General features: G+C 35.1%; 1 protein-coding gene across 2 annotated transcripts in view; it reads right to left on the bottom strand.

Moving 5' to 3' along the window:
* The window catches only part of ABCA12 (ATP binding cassette subfamily A member 12), a 152,655-nt gene that overhangs the window by 44,181 nt on the left and 91,488 nt on the right, over positions 1-16,986 (bottom strand). For both annotated transcript variants that reach the window (XM_015244190.3, XM_072961325.1), the window contains 6 exons: positions 15,866-16,005; positions 14,069-14,188; positions 10,354-10,444; positions 8,039-8,218; positions 7,121-7,436; positions 4,296-4,410 (listed from right to left, as the gene is read on the bottom strand). In XM_015244190.3, the coding sequence (XP_015099676.2) occupies positions 4,296-4,410; positions 7,121-7,436; positions 8,039-8,218; positions 10,354-10,444; positions 14,069-14,188; positions 15,866-16,005 (962 nt within the window). The remainder of the gene's footprint in view (positions 1-4,295; positions 4,411-7,120; positions 7,437-8,038; positions 8,219-10,353; positions 10,445-14,068; positions 14,189-15,865; positions 16,006-16,986) is intronic.

Raw genomic sequence — 16,986 nt, 5'->3', positions numbered from 1 at the left:
ATAGATCATCAAAATTTATGGTATCCTCTGCAGAATTTTACAACATGAATTTGACATTTGTGTAGGCATGAATATTTCAAGCTGGTGAAAACCCATGGTTTACTTCAAATTCATTGTAGGAACTGAGATAATAAAACTCTATATTTTTCACTAAACATTAGTGAACAACACAATCAATATTCATATTCCTGAGAGAAACAGAATAGACCTGATTCTTAAGAATTTAATACATGAAAACTTTGAAGAGAGACTTTCTGCCTTCTGGCACAACTTCCCCATCCTTAAAATCGCTGACAGGCGAGGTCAGGTTTGTCATCTTTGTTTTCCAACAAAATGTCCATGAACCCTAAATGAATGCATGTATCTCAGATAATCTACACTTCTCTCTCAATTGATGTTCTTTAATAACTCAGTGATATCCCTAAAGGCCAAGGCACTTCACCAAGATAGAAAAATAGACCAGCATGAGGTGTTTGTGGATTAATTCAAAAGGATTCTGATCTTAAAAAAAGACAAATAAACTTATTTACAAAACAGAAACAGACTCACAGACATAGAAAACAAACTTATGGTTACCAGGGAGGGAAGGGAGTGGGAAGGGATAAATTGAGAGTTCGAGATTTGCAGATACTGAATACTATATATAAAATAGATAAACAGCAAGTTTATACTATGTAGCACAGGGATCTATATTCAATATCTTGTAGTAACCTATAATGAAAAAGAATATGAAAATGAATATACATATGTTTATGTATGACTGAACTATTATGCTGTACACCAGAAACTGACACATTGTAAACTGACTATATTTAATAAAAAAAAAAAAAAGAAAGAAAGAAAGAAAAAGTGGATTCTGAAAGATCTAAAGTCTAAAGGACCTTAGTGCCTTGAATTCGGTGACTTGACTTTGTACCTGGTTTTTAGTTTTAACAACTTTTGATTAATGTGAAGTTTATGAATCTAATATTCCATTCAAAAAAAAAAGAACAAAGAAATGTTCCACTAATGGCTTTATAATCCAATATATTTTTGTAAAAAATCAAGGATTTTCAATGCCTTCCCCCTTTAAACATAACTTGTTTAGGAAAAAAATAATTGGGAATGTGCCAATTCCTTCACTCCACAAGCAAAATAGTGAATTTTACTTTCTGCCTTTGCAACTTAGCACATTTTGATAACTCTGCTGCTCCGGTTGTTACCGTGGAAACAGCTACCTGACTGCCAACAGTCCAAGCTGTGGGCCTTAAGCTAATCACCACTGGGGAAATCCTGTGACTTTCCCTCTTAACTTTGCCCTCCTCCTTACCCTCTACTCTCCCTACTGCTTCTCTCCTTGCAGACTCTGCCACCCTTTGCAATACAAACTCAACCTATGTTTCCACAGGAACAGAAGTGAGGGTCAAAGTTTAAAAATCAGCATGGAGTGAAGATTCACTATTGAAGGTTTTCTTCAGTTGCTTTCTATCTATCATTGAAAAGAAAACTACATTTTGGTGTGAAAAAGACCTCACAGATCTTACTTTAGCAATTATTTCCCTGTACCCTACACCATTTGAGAAATTACTGTGTCATGTTTGACGACTTCATTTCAGAGATACTCACCAATTCAAATGTGGTCATGACATGTTAGCTCTCTTTATTTACCTTTCCTGTTATTTGCATTTTGAGGTTTTTACTTAATTTAATGCTTATCTGAATATAATTAAACGGGGGAGTTTTAGAACCCATATAACTACCCCAAAGTTGATATTTACTGCCTAATTTCATGTGACCTATACAAAAATATTTCCCTTCCAATAGCAATGTATATCAATAGGAGGCAATGTCAATAAGTCAAAGATAAAATATCCAGGACACTATCAAGGACATGAAATAAAGCTGCCTTTTGTGTATAAGTGTGTTTTCCTTCCTTGACAATTGACAGCTTCAGTATAAAACATTTATATATCTAGAAAATTCTCCATTCATAGCCTTGTTAAAAGATAATTTAGCAAACTGAAAAACCAGGACTGAAGGCATTTGTCTCTGTAATTTTGAAATTATCAAGACTTAAGATCAGATTTCTAGTCCCAAGAGTTGGTAAAAGTTGGGGACTGACCACTGTTTTTTATCAAAACAAATTGAGTTAGGTGCTTCCAGAAGTGTTTACTACTTAACATTCTAGCATCAAACTTCAGTGTTAAACTTTAAGATTTTGTGCCCTGAGAAGAACAGCTGTTATTCATGAAGAGAAAAAGCAGTAAAAGCATGTAAATTATCCATAAATTATCCAGATTCATGGCCAACGTGGTGATGATCAACAAGATCAAACTTGCTAATGGAAGGTGGCCCACAGAGAATGGCTGGCTACGCTCTCTTGGATGTTGTTAATTCCTCCTAAGAGTGACAGATTCAGGTGCCAGCTTTGTAATCAGAGTCACTCGTCTCAAGCCTCCCAAAGCTGCTGGAGCAATTCATCAATAGCTGATAATCTGTTACTCAGGAAAAGCCCTTTGCACAGTGTAAAGTCTGCTACAGTTCTTGGCAGAAAATAATGAGAAGAAAGAGATTCTGTACGATTCTGGATAAAAGTGTTGCCACATTTAAGACACGTTTATGCACTGGGATTTTGATTCCAGGTTCAGTGATCTTCCACTGCGTATCTTTACCCCCAAGATCAGGTGGTTAAATTTTGAAAGTAGATGCCTTCACAATGAAAACACAGAGCTACCAAACAGAAACTACTTCATCGATAAAAATGTCTTTCACATATTCTATTGAGAAATAAAAGCTCTTTATTGTGTTTGATATTTTTTAGTGGCATCCATAGATGCATTCAGAGAGTATTTTCAAACCAAAATAATACAGTGTGTGTATTTTATACATACATATATATGTATTATATATATAATAGACACATATATTACACACATATATGTACATATACACACATATTTACTGTGCTTAAAAAAATTTTAGGTAGATATTTATTTTGAAGTAGAAAAGAACTTAAGTGTCTATCACAGTTTTCTACTTCAAAGTTTTCCTTTAATTCGTAAAGATTTACTTCTGAGTACCAGAAACCTGAAAGAGAAATATAGGGTAGGAGCTTGCAACCAAAGTTATGGTCCAGGGCATTGATTCTAAACTGGGATTAAGGAAACGTTGTACACAGTCCTGAATATAACAGGGCTTAAACCAGTTGATGAGACTTTTACCAAATTATAACTGAAATATGAAAATGCAGCTGAGGATCATCCAGAATTCAAATAGAAAAGGCAAGAAGGATAGGTTCAAACGCTAGGACGACCCTGGAAGCCTGATGCTGAGCTAACAAAAACATGAAGCAGTAATTTGTACCTTGTAAGGAGAAATAATCAATTGCTTAGAAGCATTGGCAAAGTAAGTCTGAAAAGTACAAGTAGGCTAACAGGTGACTCTAACCTCATTATTTCAGACTGTCAGCCAGGCCTTGCAATAATTATTGTGCCCCAGTTGTGAAATGTTTCTGTTATCTTTTCACTCCATGACTAAGTGTAAGAATGGGCTCATTACAGGATAAGATAAAATAATTTCTATTTCAATACAATCCAAAAATCACATAATGCTTTTTCATAAATTCTAAAGAAAAGTGAGATATTTTGGATTTGGAGATAATGACAAAGAATATGTTCAAGAGGGGAGCACACTTTACATCCCACGTCCCCTCTTCTGCTGCCATATTATCAATGCAATCAGTAGCACAATGTGAAATTCTTAAGTCTCCATAAATCACGAGTCACTGGGAGATAACTGAAGGAGACAAGGTATATCAGAAAAAGAATTTGCTTCTTGAGCACGGAAACAAGCCATATGTCTTGTCTATGTCCATGTTCGTGTCCAAGTCCATATCTAAATCTATATCTATATCTGCAACTGTATTTTCATCCGGACTCATTAAGTTACTATGCCAATAAGTTTTCTGCCTTAATAGTTGTTATTATTATTACTTAAACTTCCTCTGTTAAATCTTGAGTCTTATAGGTAACTGCTTGGGCAAACATTACTCTTAGGATTATAAATAGCACTCAAATTTTTTTGAGAATTAGTCAGATTTTGTTTTTCAGAAGCACTTACGAATTCTATGTAACTTTTTAAGAAAATAAAATGTTGCCATACTAGCTGCCTTTAAAGATTCACAAAATATTTTTTTTTATCTAATTCACAAGGTATGGGTCAGGCTTTCTGAGCCTGTGAAAGTGTGATGATAATCATAGTAATTAATTATTATACAGACAGAACTAATTTATAACAAGAAGAGATTCTCAACATACCTCATGAAGCCGGAGGTCTTTCTCATAAACAAGCTTTTTTACAAATGCAGCTATAAATACCACCCAGGCAACCATAAGCACGATTGGAAGAGAATAAGAGACACTGGTTAGGAAGCTGTAAGAAAAAACAAAAACAAAAACAAGAAAACAAAAATCCAGTGACCAAGATGAATGTCACACTTGCAGACTGTAATACATAAAGAATACACTCCCTGTTACATTGAAAGTATACTCTTATTTTGAAATTGAGGATAATTATTAATGTGACTCCTTTATGAAGTGTGAAGCTAACTTAACAGTAGGCCCATTATTTTCTTGCTTTAATGCTACAAGAGTAAAATAGTTGTGGATTGTTAGATCAAATTTCCAAATTGTTTTAAGTTTATTTGAGTATGTCCTGTTCAAGAAAATAATTATTATGTAAATATAATTGCAAGGCTCTAAACTCCATTGTCTAAACCAAATTCCTATCTAAAAGGCAGATTTAAAATCAGATGATGATTGGTTTATCTAGCTAAAAGCTGTGTCTTCCCAAATTACTGTATTTACTTACTCTTTGGAAGCTCACAGTTATTATTAAGCCAAATTTCCCCCAAATGAAATAAAATAAAACTCAAAATCATCTGATTTAAAATGCAGACAAAGAACCTGAATTCCTCAAGATAATGCTCTAGGAGATGTTTCATAAACAGTATAGAAATGCTTTTTCTGGTAACATGCTAAACTAGAGGGTCACTGGGAGACTTAATATATTCCTGAGTGGCCAGCCCATGATACCTGAATGTTCAAATGCAGTGTTTGTCAAAGTTAACATGCATCAGAATCACCCGAAAGGCTTATTAAAACAGATTTCTTGGCCTCACCCATAAGCTTCTGATTTATTCTGTCTGAGGTGGGGTGATGAATTTGCATTTTGAACAGTTTCCCAGGTGATGCTGATGCTGCTGATCCAGGGACCATCCTCTGAGAGCCATGGTTCTGACATTAACCACTGTCTGTGGGCTAAGGCGAAGGAGCAGTTCTTAAGGAGAGAAACTCTAAATTGATCTGTTTTACATATTAGGCTCCACAGAAGTTTTCACCTGCAAAAACATCCCAAGGCCATTTTCTTTTTGATCTATAGGGCCAAGGAATTACCTTGAAGTTCCCCATGAAAAATGCAAATATTAATGGAACATGACCTCATCATCATTCATTATCACTTTAGCATCAGGAGTGTATCACCATTAGAGAAATGAGGGATTTTTTTTTTTTTTTTTTTTTTGGTAGAGAAGGAGTGAAGGTTGGGGCCACATCCAATTTTATTGGTTCCTGGGAAACTATCTGGCACGAGGAAAGCACTTAAAGAATATTTGTTGAATGAATTTTGTCTTGGTTCAGGTCCAGCTTTCATGCTGTTTCTGGCTCTAGAATTAGGTAAATGCCCTCATTCATTAATAACAAATCCCTGCTTATGTTTCTTCCAAGGGATTGTGTATTTTAGGTTTAGTATAGTATGAAAGAGAAAATTCTGGTATTGTAATCAAAAGACCAGTACAGTACCAGCTATTCAACTTTGGGCAATTTACTTGACTTTCTGGATTTCAACTTTTTTATCTAGAAAGTGTGGCTGATAATACCTGCTCCTACTTTATGAGGTTGTTCGGTGGAACAAATAAAATAACATATATGAAAGCATTTTGTAGGCAACACACACTAGGCATTATGTTCATACTGCCACGAAGAATGAAGAGTACAGTTACTTTACTCTTAAAAGAAACATTCAGGTAATCACCATCCTAGGTACTACAATTTACAAGGGGGAAAAAGTCAGTAAAACAATGAGAATTTTCACTTAAAGATGGCAGGTCTTTACTATTCATGCAAGCCGTTGCAGCTCACACATGGTTTAGGCAGCAAGGTCCTGACTGGCTTCCATGATAAGCACTTAACCTGGACAACCAGCCTGTCTCCCAGTATCACAACTGCACAAAAGGGCTACATGACCTCATCTCATCTATAGCTCTTGAAACAGCCAAAGAAGACAGAAGCAGCGATAGAAACAGAAAAGAAAAATCCAGACCCATTTGACTTGTCTATAAACTGTAATAACTGGCTGAATAACAACTATAGTTTGTTTAAGGTAATAGTCTGCCCCAAGCTTGGTTGTAGGAGAATGAGCTTGAAAAACTTGGTCCTCCGACTTTCTTTTTTCACTGTGGTCAGAGTGGAGGAGCCATTCAGTGCTACCTGACTGGCAAATTTCTTAAACATTTAAATTTAGTTGTCTAAAAGCATGATATTTACATATTTTGTTCATTTAAAAAACCCACTTTAGATACAGGTTCCTACCAAGTGGACTGAGAATACATGATAGTTTCAGATAGCACAATATTTTTCTTAGTCAATCAATAATGTGTTTTATTAAATTGTTTTCTTAAAACTGACCCTGCACTCACAGATTTTTAATTAAGCTTGAGAGTTGGAAGGGATTTTAAGATTGCCTTGTTTTAACACTCTCATTTGACTAGAGAAAAGCAAGACCAGTAGAGAGTGAGTAACATCAGAATCATGCAGCAATGCACTCAGGTCTGGAGTCCAATTCTCCTAATTTTGAGGCCAAAGTCCTTGGAAAGCTAAGGGTTATGATAAAGAAAACATGGATCGTTTGGTAAAAACGTTACCATCATTTGGGTAACAATGAGCAGCTACAGTGAGCTGTGCCCTATACTGGGGACTTTTTCCTGGAAACAAGCATTTGACAAAGGTTTAGTGAACATTATTCCTTTCACCTGATACATGTAAATGAATGAAAAGAAATGAATTCTCAAAAAAAGTGGACGTACTTGTCTTTCATGTAGCAGGGATAGGGAATTGCTTGGACCTGGACTGCTATTTCCTGGGAGTTCCTTCCAGTCTGCAATTCAATGATGGCTCTTTCAATACTATCCTGTAAGTAGATAAAAGCCCGGCCATAGATCTGGTTGTGTGATGGAGAATTGTGTGGCCCCGGGGCCCAAATCTTGGTTCTTATTCTTCTTGTTGTCTGTGCAGTCTTGAGACTCATGCGGATGGTATATTTTACAACAGGAGGAATAGAGATGTTTTCAGAGTCATAGCTTCTGTGCCAGCTTCTATTGGAAGGAAGCTTAAAAATAACACCTACAAATAAAACGGCAGCAACATTAGAAAGGTTATTTTACGGTTGACATTACTTATTGTTTGGAGGGTACACATAGCGGGCAGCCAAACAGGCTCAAATTGAGTTAGTAATGTGACACAGTAAGTTCAGACTTCTAATTTACAGAAAAGATGGCTAATTGAAAGTGACAATCAGCGATTCAAAGCAGGAGTTTGAGAATATAATCACAAACTAAGTGGCCAGATTAAATATATCACTCTAAGCCATTTACTGAAATTAAACACACACACACACACACACACACACACACACACACACACACACCTTAAAATGAATAATCTTGACTGATTATGAGGATGGACTCAACTTCACCCTGTAACTATGTAATCCTTTTCAGTTTTAATTTTAACCATACCAGCAAAATTAAACATATTGAAGGCTCCTCAGACAATATGGGTGGTTGACTACATGAAAGGTTCTCATGCCTAAGGACATCAGAGGGGAAAATGCCCTCCCCCTCACCCCGGACTATTTTTCTGAGTTCTGGATGAAAGAAGTGAGGGAAGAATTTGGCCAATTTTAGTACAAAGAGAAGCTCAAATTCTGGAGGAACAGCACTTACTTCCAAAGAGTTCATTGCTCTTGTAAAGTCTTTTAGCCTCTCTCTCCATTTCATCTATGCTCTTTGCCGCCTGAATACGGTCATATAATACACAGGAGGAAATATTTACTGTCAGGGAAGACAGCGTGTTAAGATGATCAATGAGGTCAATGCTGTTCTCTAATTTCAGCCTTAGAATATCTAAGGAGAGAAAAAAACAGACACAAAGCATGTTATCATGTTGTATTATAATGCTGTTTTTGGTAGTAATGAGACAAAATATTACTTTTTGATGAGTATTAAATCTTAAACTAGATTGTAAGGAATAGGAAGTTGTAGAATTTACTCTAAAAATATCTAATACTCTACATTTGGGAGAATGTGACCAGTTGTGCAAATGTTCATTGAGATAATGTTGAAGTAGTTACAGATACAGTAAACCCAAGTACAAAGAATGATAAAACAAATTCAAAAGTATATTCTGCTACAATTTAATTAACCAATGACTAAAGTTGAATAATTTAAAAATATATATCTGCATTAGTTAGGAAGAAAACTATAAACTAGAGGTGACAGTTTTGAATAAATAGAAATGCTTGCTTTGTTCACGGAATGTGAATGTAGGAATTTAACCAAGGAAAATCTATGGAGAGTGTGGAACAAATAAACTCTATCATTCAGTAAGTTGTGCTACAGAATAATTTCTTAGGAGACCGTGCCAATCTATGCCACATAGTTACAACCTTCTAATATTGTTTGATTTAAAACCTTATGAGAGTTGTCTCTATTGACACATGTATTAATCTAGACAAAATGATCAAGATTTTATTTCAGGTAATTATTCAGGAAGAAAGAGAATTTAATTGTTCCCTAATTTCATGATTCCTTAGAAGGAAATTGACTGAGACAAGGGTAAATATAAAATTGCAAGTTAATAAATCACTTGGCCAATTAAATTTTCACTGACTTGGTCATCATGGATACGGAGAAGGCTGTGAATATCATAACTCCCTCTTCACAGAACCTAAACATGTCTCTACCATCATCCAATAGAAGACTAAACTTCTCACAGAGGGCAACTTCTTAAAAGCATCTCTCATTAGAATTTGAAGTGAAAGGTTTTACTTGATATAGACGTTGGTGGGGGAGGGGTAAAACTGTGGTTGAACAGTGGCCTCCAGCAGCCATTGGAAATCAACACAACAATGGTAGATGGAATCAAAGAGCTATGGAGTCACTGCCTCCCCAATTCAAAGTATACAATCTCTTAGCTACTAAGTTACATATACAATTATACAAACAGCAAGTCTCACTTCTATAGTCATTTTAACCTTATTTTAAATTCTAAAATTCATCTCCTATATCCAAAGTTAGGAACGAAAAAAAATTATATAAGAACTTTGTAATTTATCCCTGATATTTTGATCAAATATTCCTTATCCAAATGACACTTTTGGAAAATCAATCACTAATACTTTTCTTAAATAAAACTGGATTGACGAACATAAAATGCATACAATTATACACAATATAAATGTAGGCATAATTTCTCCCCACTGGTTTACAACATGAATCATTTAAGTCTCTGTAGTGCTGGGGAGGAGGAGGGGCACCTGCTCTACTGCTGCCAAATTCTGATGCTCTCAATCCCTTCCTTATGCCTATGGTTGCATAGCAACAGGGAATCAGACACAGACTGAATTAGATATCTTACATCCCTGAGGTTGAAGGTGGGGATGTGGCAGAGGGAATGCATAGTTCAGACAGCCTTCTTTGATCTGTTTCAGCATGTTCCTTTTAAATGGCCATGAGAGGAGGAGTAGACTTTGAATACTGATTTAGGTTTATTTTTCTTTTGAGTCTGCATTGTCTTTGTTTGCTTTTGCTAACTTTATAACCTCTTCCCATTACATTCTGAGTTAGTCAAAGTGATACTGAGGCCAGTGGAGATTAAAATTATAAATGTAGCCAAAAATAAACCATTTCATCTTCTTTTGTCCTTAAAGACTTGTTTTTCATCAGGTTACCAAAAAAATCACATCATCTTGTAGCAACTTACCTGTGATTGAAGGACAAGCTGCATTTACATGGAATATACTGCATTATAATTATTGAAACTAACTACAGACACTGGGTATCCAAATAATCATTACTACTTGTAACTGTACAACTAACTAGGAAGAAGATGGATGGCTATATCCAGGATTTTACTTTTCTTAGAATAAATAGCTAGAAACCAAATACAGAAGAAAAGGGAAAAAAAGATCTTATATGGGAAACATTTTTCACATTTCTGACATGACTAGTGAATAAAAGTTTTGTGAATATGGACTCACCGAGTTCATCTATTTGTTTCAATAGTTCAACAGCATCAAGTCCCACGGAGAATTTTATAAAAACTTGCACAAATGGGTTCCTTAGAGTATTCTAACAAATAATAATAGGGAGTCAGTTTTAATACACGACAAAAACATGTTTAATCATCATCTCTCTAATAATACCCACAGTGAAATGAGGTACCACTACTGGGCATTATCAGTGCACCATCTTGCAAAGGCTCACATACAAATCTCTGAGAAAGAAAGGTGTGTGGCTGATAGTGACTTGAAACGCTGAGGTTTATAAACACAAACTGGTCACCATGCTGAAGTGGCCTTATTGACCACTTTTATGACCATAATTAACATTAGGAAATCATATTCAATTTAGCAGTCCTTTTCCCCCACAGCTTCTATATTATTTACTTTTAACATATGTTATGCACAATTTTAGTGGTTCATAATTGAATTATATAATTGAAACAACCCTAAAAATTGTAATGTCTACGTGGAATTTAACATCAGAACTGGTTTGTACTCTAGTTCTACAACTTCCTAGCTGTGAGGTTTTCAGCAGGCACTCAGTCTCTTCCAGCTTCAGTTACTTTTCTGTAAAGTTGACCTGAATGACGCATCTTATCAGAACAGTCAAATGCAAATTATTATGGTATTGTTTTATACTGTAATGAGTTCAGCTTTGTGAACATGGAAAAATAAACTGATGATAAAACTTTAAATTACTCTTTATTCAGAAGAAAGACTGAAAAATTAAAAAAAAATACATGCTTTAAAATATAGAGGCTTTTGTAGCTATCTTCCAAATTAGGAGACATAACTTCTACAACTGCAGTTGTTCTTCTTGGTAATACTTACTGAGACCTTATTATGTGGTGGGCACTAGAGTTTACCTTGATTTTGCTACTGAGTTTTCAGTAATATCTTGAGGTAAGTACTATTGTTGCCGGGAGGAGGGTAATAAAAGTCAACTCGGTTCTCAGTCAACCTCCCCAAAAAGAATTTTTAATGAGAGACAGAAAGCATGACGTAAACAGAAGATTTTGTTAGTGAAGTAAAAAGGCAGTAAAATACAGTACACCCCTGAGAACTGGGAGTGGGCCAATCCAAGAGAGGAAAAATGGCGCCCCTCCTTTGTTTCTCCTGTCTGGTATCCTGGTTTAGGAGGCATTTTTGTGATTGATTGAGTCACAGCTCAGTTCCTGGTGCGTCAGGCACGCCCATTCCTTTTGCGTGTTCTTACCCGTGATGTACACAGAGAAACCTATGGGAGGGGGCTCAGACTGCAATGTTAATTACATCATAATGCGCATTGGGTCGAGTTAAGCCAGTCCTCTCTATTGTGCAGCCACAGCATTAGGTCCCAGCCGGCTTCTTTGCTGATCCTCATTTATAGAAAGTCACAAAGTTTTGAAGCCCCTTCTCCTGAGCGCAGGTGTACTATTATTTTCTGGGTTGCTCTTTCCCCCTTTCTCTCCCCTTGCCCGTGCTCATTTCTTTCTAATTGCCTAACATTATTATCCTCGATTAATAGACGGCAAAGCTAGGGTCCAAGAAACTGTGTAAACTCTCCTAAGGTTGTACAGTTAGTAATGGCCAGGGGAAAAGTTGAAGGGAGATAAAGAAATGTTTATTCATCTTATATGGAAATTCATGGCTTAGTTTTCATGTGAGCTAGGCTTAAGTTGTTTTCCCTTTACAGGACGATTCAGCACCACTTATTAATCTGTCCTTTTTACCAATATCTTCTTTTGTTATCATGGAGATAAGTGATTAATAATATGTATTAATAGAGCACATATATAATAAATTTGCTAAATCTGTAGCTGCTGAGAGATCTAAGGGCAGCTGGTAGCATAAACACAGATGGCTATCACATAGCTACACACCATGATAACTCAAGTTCTTTAAAATCTGTTTATCAAGAATTAATTTGTGCATTGTGGAAAATCTGAATTACAGCATTACTAATAAGTAAAGCACAGTGTTACCTGCAATTCAGAGATGATCCAACAAACTCTATTTCCATTCTCCCATCACTTTCAACCATTCCTGTCTATGATATATAATACTATTTTCTTCCTTTCTTTTTTTTAATGGAGGTACTGGGGATTGAACCCAGGATCTCATGCATGCTAAGCATGCACTCGACCACTGAGCTATATCCTCCCCACTTAAATATTTCCACATGTATGATTTTCACAGGTCTGTGACATGGCTATCAAAAGACCCATTTTAGAGATTCCTAAACTGTAGCAAGTATTTTAAGTCATTTGCCTTAGAGTTCACAATAGCAAAGCCAGGTCATGCGATAGAAACATGAAGTTTCAAATTCTGTGCACACTTGCAGAAATAAATTTTCCTCCATAATTGAGACTCATGACTTATATTGAGAATAACAATACTCCAGTCAGATGACAATCCATTTATAAGCATAATCACAGGATTTCTTCTTAGCAAGTTACTGTGCTTTGGAATTATTATGTATAGATCATTAATTCACTGCTTTAGCCAACAAAACTTTCCTTAATGAAACATGTGTGGGGTTTTTAGTCTGTTCCCAGAAAAAAAGTTTTAGGAGAAAAGAGCAATTTTTCACTGCAGAAAATACCTATGTCAATAAACTACTGTCCATGTTGCCTTTGTTATCTGAGATTCACTAAAAGAGACCACTTTAAGTAGACATGCTTAAATTTAGAACCAAATTTAACAATAAATTGTGGGGAAGATGTCTGATGAAAAGCCTATTTTATATTAAGTTCATTAAATATCTATTTTAGAAATTAATTTTATTATTTATAATAAAATTTCAGGCTGTAATTGCAACTATGCACTAATTGTTAGTCAAAACAAAGACTGAGTTATACCCCATTCTGGGGGTATAACTTTTCTTACAAAGTTGTATGACACAAATTTTTTGTTCTCTGTTTAACTTCTTGAGCATGATTATAAAGAAGGGCATTTTTTGTTGCTATCGTTGCAAAAATCTTTCGGGGTTCCATCAATTTTCCAATTCCTTGATATGCAAGCCATTCTTTCTTGAGGTTTCTAAGTGGTCATCATTCTTGACAATCTTCTCTTCTGCAGTTGATAATGGGTCTAACTCTGCTGTTTGGTGTTTAGTTACCAATAGCTCTTTGTGACTGGAACACTTCCCCACACTATTTGTATCATCTTCAGAAAACCCTGCATCTTTACAAGAATGGCAGATTACACTTTTCAACCACTGTACATTGTTTTTGAGTTGCACTGTCAAATCTTTAACCTGAACTAGAGTATCAAATGTTTCAACCAAAAAACTCCCCAGATTTAACATTCTTCTCCAGAATATTAGTATTTTAGGAGTTCTGATTCAGTGAAAATAGCAAAACATAATTTAGAGAAATAAATAAAATAAGCATATTTTAAGTAGATTTTATTGCATTTTCATTTTGGAAAATGGATTTATATCACTATTTCTGTCTCAGGATCAACTTGTAAAATGGTTTATCTCTGAATTACAGACAGAGGAACTGTGGTAAAAGAGGTGAGGATGGTTACAAACATGAGTGATAGAACTGTTATCCAGTCTCAGACCCACTCTCTGGAGGAGAGGCAATTTTAATCTGTTAAATATGGATTCTAAGTTATTATCTTCCCATTTCCACAACAAAGGTGATTAAGATCTCAAGGAATTATAATTCACAGGAAGGTGAATAACAGAACCATCATCTCCTACCTGGAGCATTGGAATCGTCTGGTTTAACAGGTGGAAGGAATTCAGGAAAAGTGGTGATTTATCCATCCACTCTTGAGATTTTTCTCTTAATTCTGCCAGCTGCCTCAGAGTTACATTAGACTTAAAGACAAAGAAAACAAAAATAAATCTGGTCGATTAGTATTTTTCCTATATTCCAAAAAAAATCTTACGGTTGTTTTGTTACATAACTTTAAGGAACAGTTCTACAAGGTGAAGTCAATAAAACATTGTCAGAAATTTCCCCCATGATCAAAAGATTTTGATCAAAAGGTTTTAAATGGCAGATTTTATAGGGTCAAGATCACTTATAAAAATTCAGGAAATTTTAGGGTTTACAGGCAAAATTAAAGCATGCCTTCTGGAGTTCTCACAAGTTAACCATTAAAGAAACATCCTAGTTCAAGGATATAAGAAGGATACTCTCATGTATTACTGGTAGAAAGGAATAGAAATAGCCCTTTTTGAAAAGCAATCTGACAACAGTCATTAAAATCGAATACAGTATCCTTCAGTCCCTCAATCTTGAACATTCACCTCAGTGAAATAAAAATACCACTGTATAAAGTCATATGCAAAGAAGTATCGGTTGCAACACTATTTACATGAAAAAAAAAACCCAAAACAAAACAAACACTAGAAACAAAAAGAATGCCCAACAATTAAGGATTGGTTGAGTAAATTCTATGATATGAAAAAATTTGCAATCTTCCAAGAGTGACTAAACTGTATCTATTGAATTGGAAGAATTTCCACAAGGTATTGTTGTGTGACTAAAGCAATATGTAGAAAGGTATTATAATGAAACTTCATTTTAATAATGCAAATGATGGCCAAAGAATTCTGCATATGAAAGTGCATATAGTATAATAATATATAAAGGATTAGAGGAATGAATGCAAATTATAGAAAGACACATCCTTGAATACTAACATTCATTAGTTTACACGAAAAGAGTAGGATCAAGCAGGGAGAGAAAGGAATGAGAGTCAAGGAAAAAGGAAAGAAAAAAAGACTGCATTACAATATACAATAAAGACAAAGAGCATTCTAGAAATCAATGATGACTTCAAGTACATTTTTATATAGACCTTAAAATAATTTATATTTACATAAAGTTTAATGACCAAATAATGCAGATGTAAAGCAGAGATTTTTTTTTTACTTTCACTCTATCATTTTAAAAGCATCGAGTTTATAATTCAAATCATTGAAGCCAACTTTAAAAGTGAGAGAGAAATGCCATTATGGTTAAATTAGGTAGATAATAAGTATAGTTACTATTAATAATGTTGTCTTTCTCAACATCTATCTTCTATACAAAGATGTCAAATTGATATAAAAGATGTCAAATTGTACAACCAAATATGAAGCCAAGAATCTATAATTTAGCAATTGTTTTTGTTCCAACTAGTTATATAATGCCACAATATTATTTTTTCTAGTGCCATTATTTTTATACACTTTGAAAGTTAGGTGCCAGTTGTAGAAAAATGTTCTGCTTTGGAGATAAACTGCAAAATCTGAGGCATTGCTTTAACTAACCTCATTCTCAAGTGTCAACATGGATCATTTCTCTTCAAAGAGCTATTACCCAATCGACATTGTTTACACATATACAGGGCAGAAGTTGAGAACTGTTAAGAGTTTCAGAAAGCCAAAGGTAATAGTATGTAAGCTGTAAAGAAATCTGAGGCAGCTAGAGTAAATTTGGAGGCTGACTACTTTAAAAATCATCTCAATAATCAGGACAGAAACTTTGAGTAACAATGGCCAAACCTTTTCCATTATTGCCTTTGTGACAGGGGTATATGGTGCGTACAAGATCCTTCCCAACAACATAGGTTTCAAGAAAGCCCAAATCACAGGTCCAGCAGGCATATTAATGATGTCTTTATAAAGGGAAAAGCAAAATGGTGCTGGAAAGAAAAAGTATAATAAAACCATTTAGTATATGCATTTAAAATCTCTCTCTTCATGGTAAATTGATATAGCTTATTTTTATAGTACCCCAAAATATATGCCTTACACTTCCTTTTTTACTGACAGATATGAGGCATCTGGTGTCAAAGTAAGAAAGTACAATAACAAATCTTTTTTTAGGTGTGAAAGTTTAACCCAAAAAGCAAGCCCATAATAAGTGATGGCATTTTGCCAAGAGGAATTAGAAAGGTTGAAAACCACATTTCAGAATTTCTTCCAACAGATCTTCCTCACCAGCACTTAATTGAAAAAAATACAAAAATCTGCTGCTGGGATGGTATCAGATACATAAGAGCTGTTCCCCAATACATGCTTATTGAATGAATAAAAAGATGCACAAATGAGTCAATCCAATTGCTATACTAAACCTCCCTGTATAACTTGGAAGAGCTCAGCTGATCATATTTTTTTTGCATCTCAAAGCTTATAGATTAAGTAAACAGCTTTGATATGTCACTGAACACACAGTTCAGTTTGTGGTTCTGCTGCATTCACAAATCTCTTCTATGTGTAATACAAATTTCTAATTTTAAAAAGTTAAGAAAAAATACTGACCCTGAGCAGATTTAAGGCATGCTGTTGTATTATTTACTGGCAAGGTGTAGTTGTGGCTAACAAATTCCTAGTGCTGTGGTTAAGAGGTTAGAATTTGCAGCAGACTACCTGTGTTCAGATCCACAGCTTTGATACTTTCCTGTCGGGCGACCATGGCCAGGTTACCCAGCCTCTCTGTGCCGGTTTCCCTGGTCGTGAAGAGTGAATGAGTTGATACGCCTAACATGTTTCATGCGTGGTAAGTGCTGTATGAGTGTCTTCTATTTTCACTCTTGGGGGAAATTAATGCTTCATTTCTCATAAAAGGCTAAGATTAGTAGACAACATTGTCAGGAGAGGACATTACCGTGCTGATTGTGAAG

The sequence above is a fragment of the Vicugna pacos genome, chromosome 5 (assembly GCF_048564905.1).
Source record: "Vicugna pacos chromosome 5, VicPac4, whole genome shotgun sequence".
Classification (NCBI taxonomy): Eukaryota; Metazoa; Chordata; class Mammalia; order Artiodactyla; family Camelidae; genus Vicugna; species Vicugna pacos.
The sequence above is the reverse complement of the archived record's forward strand: the minus strand, read 5'-3'. Positions and strand labels throughout refer to the sequence as shown.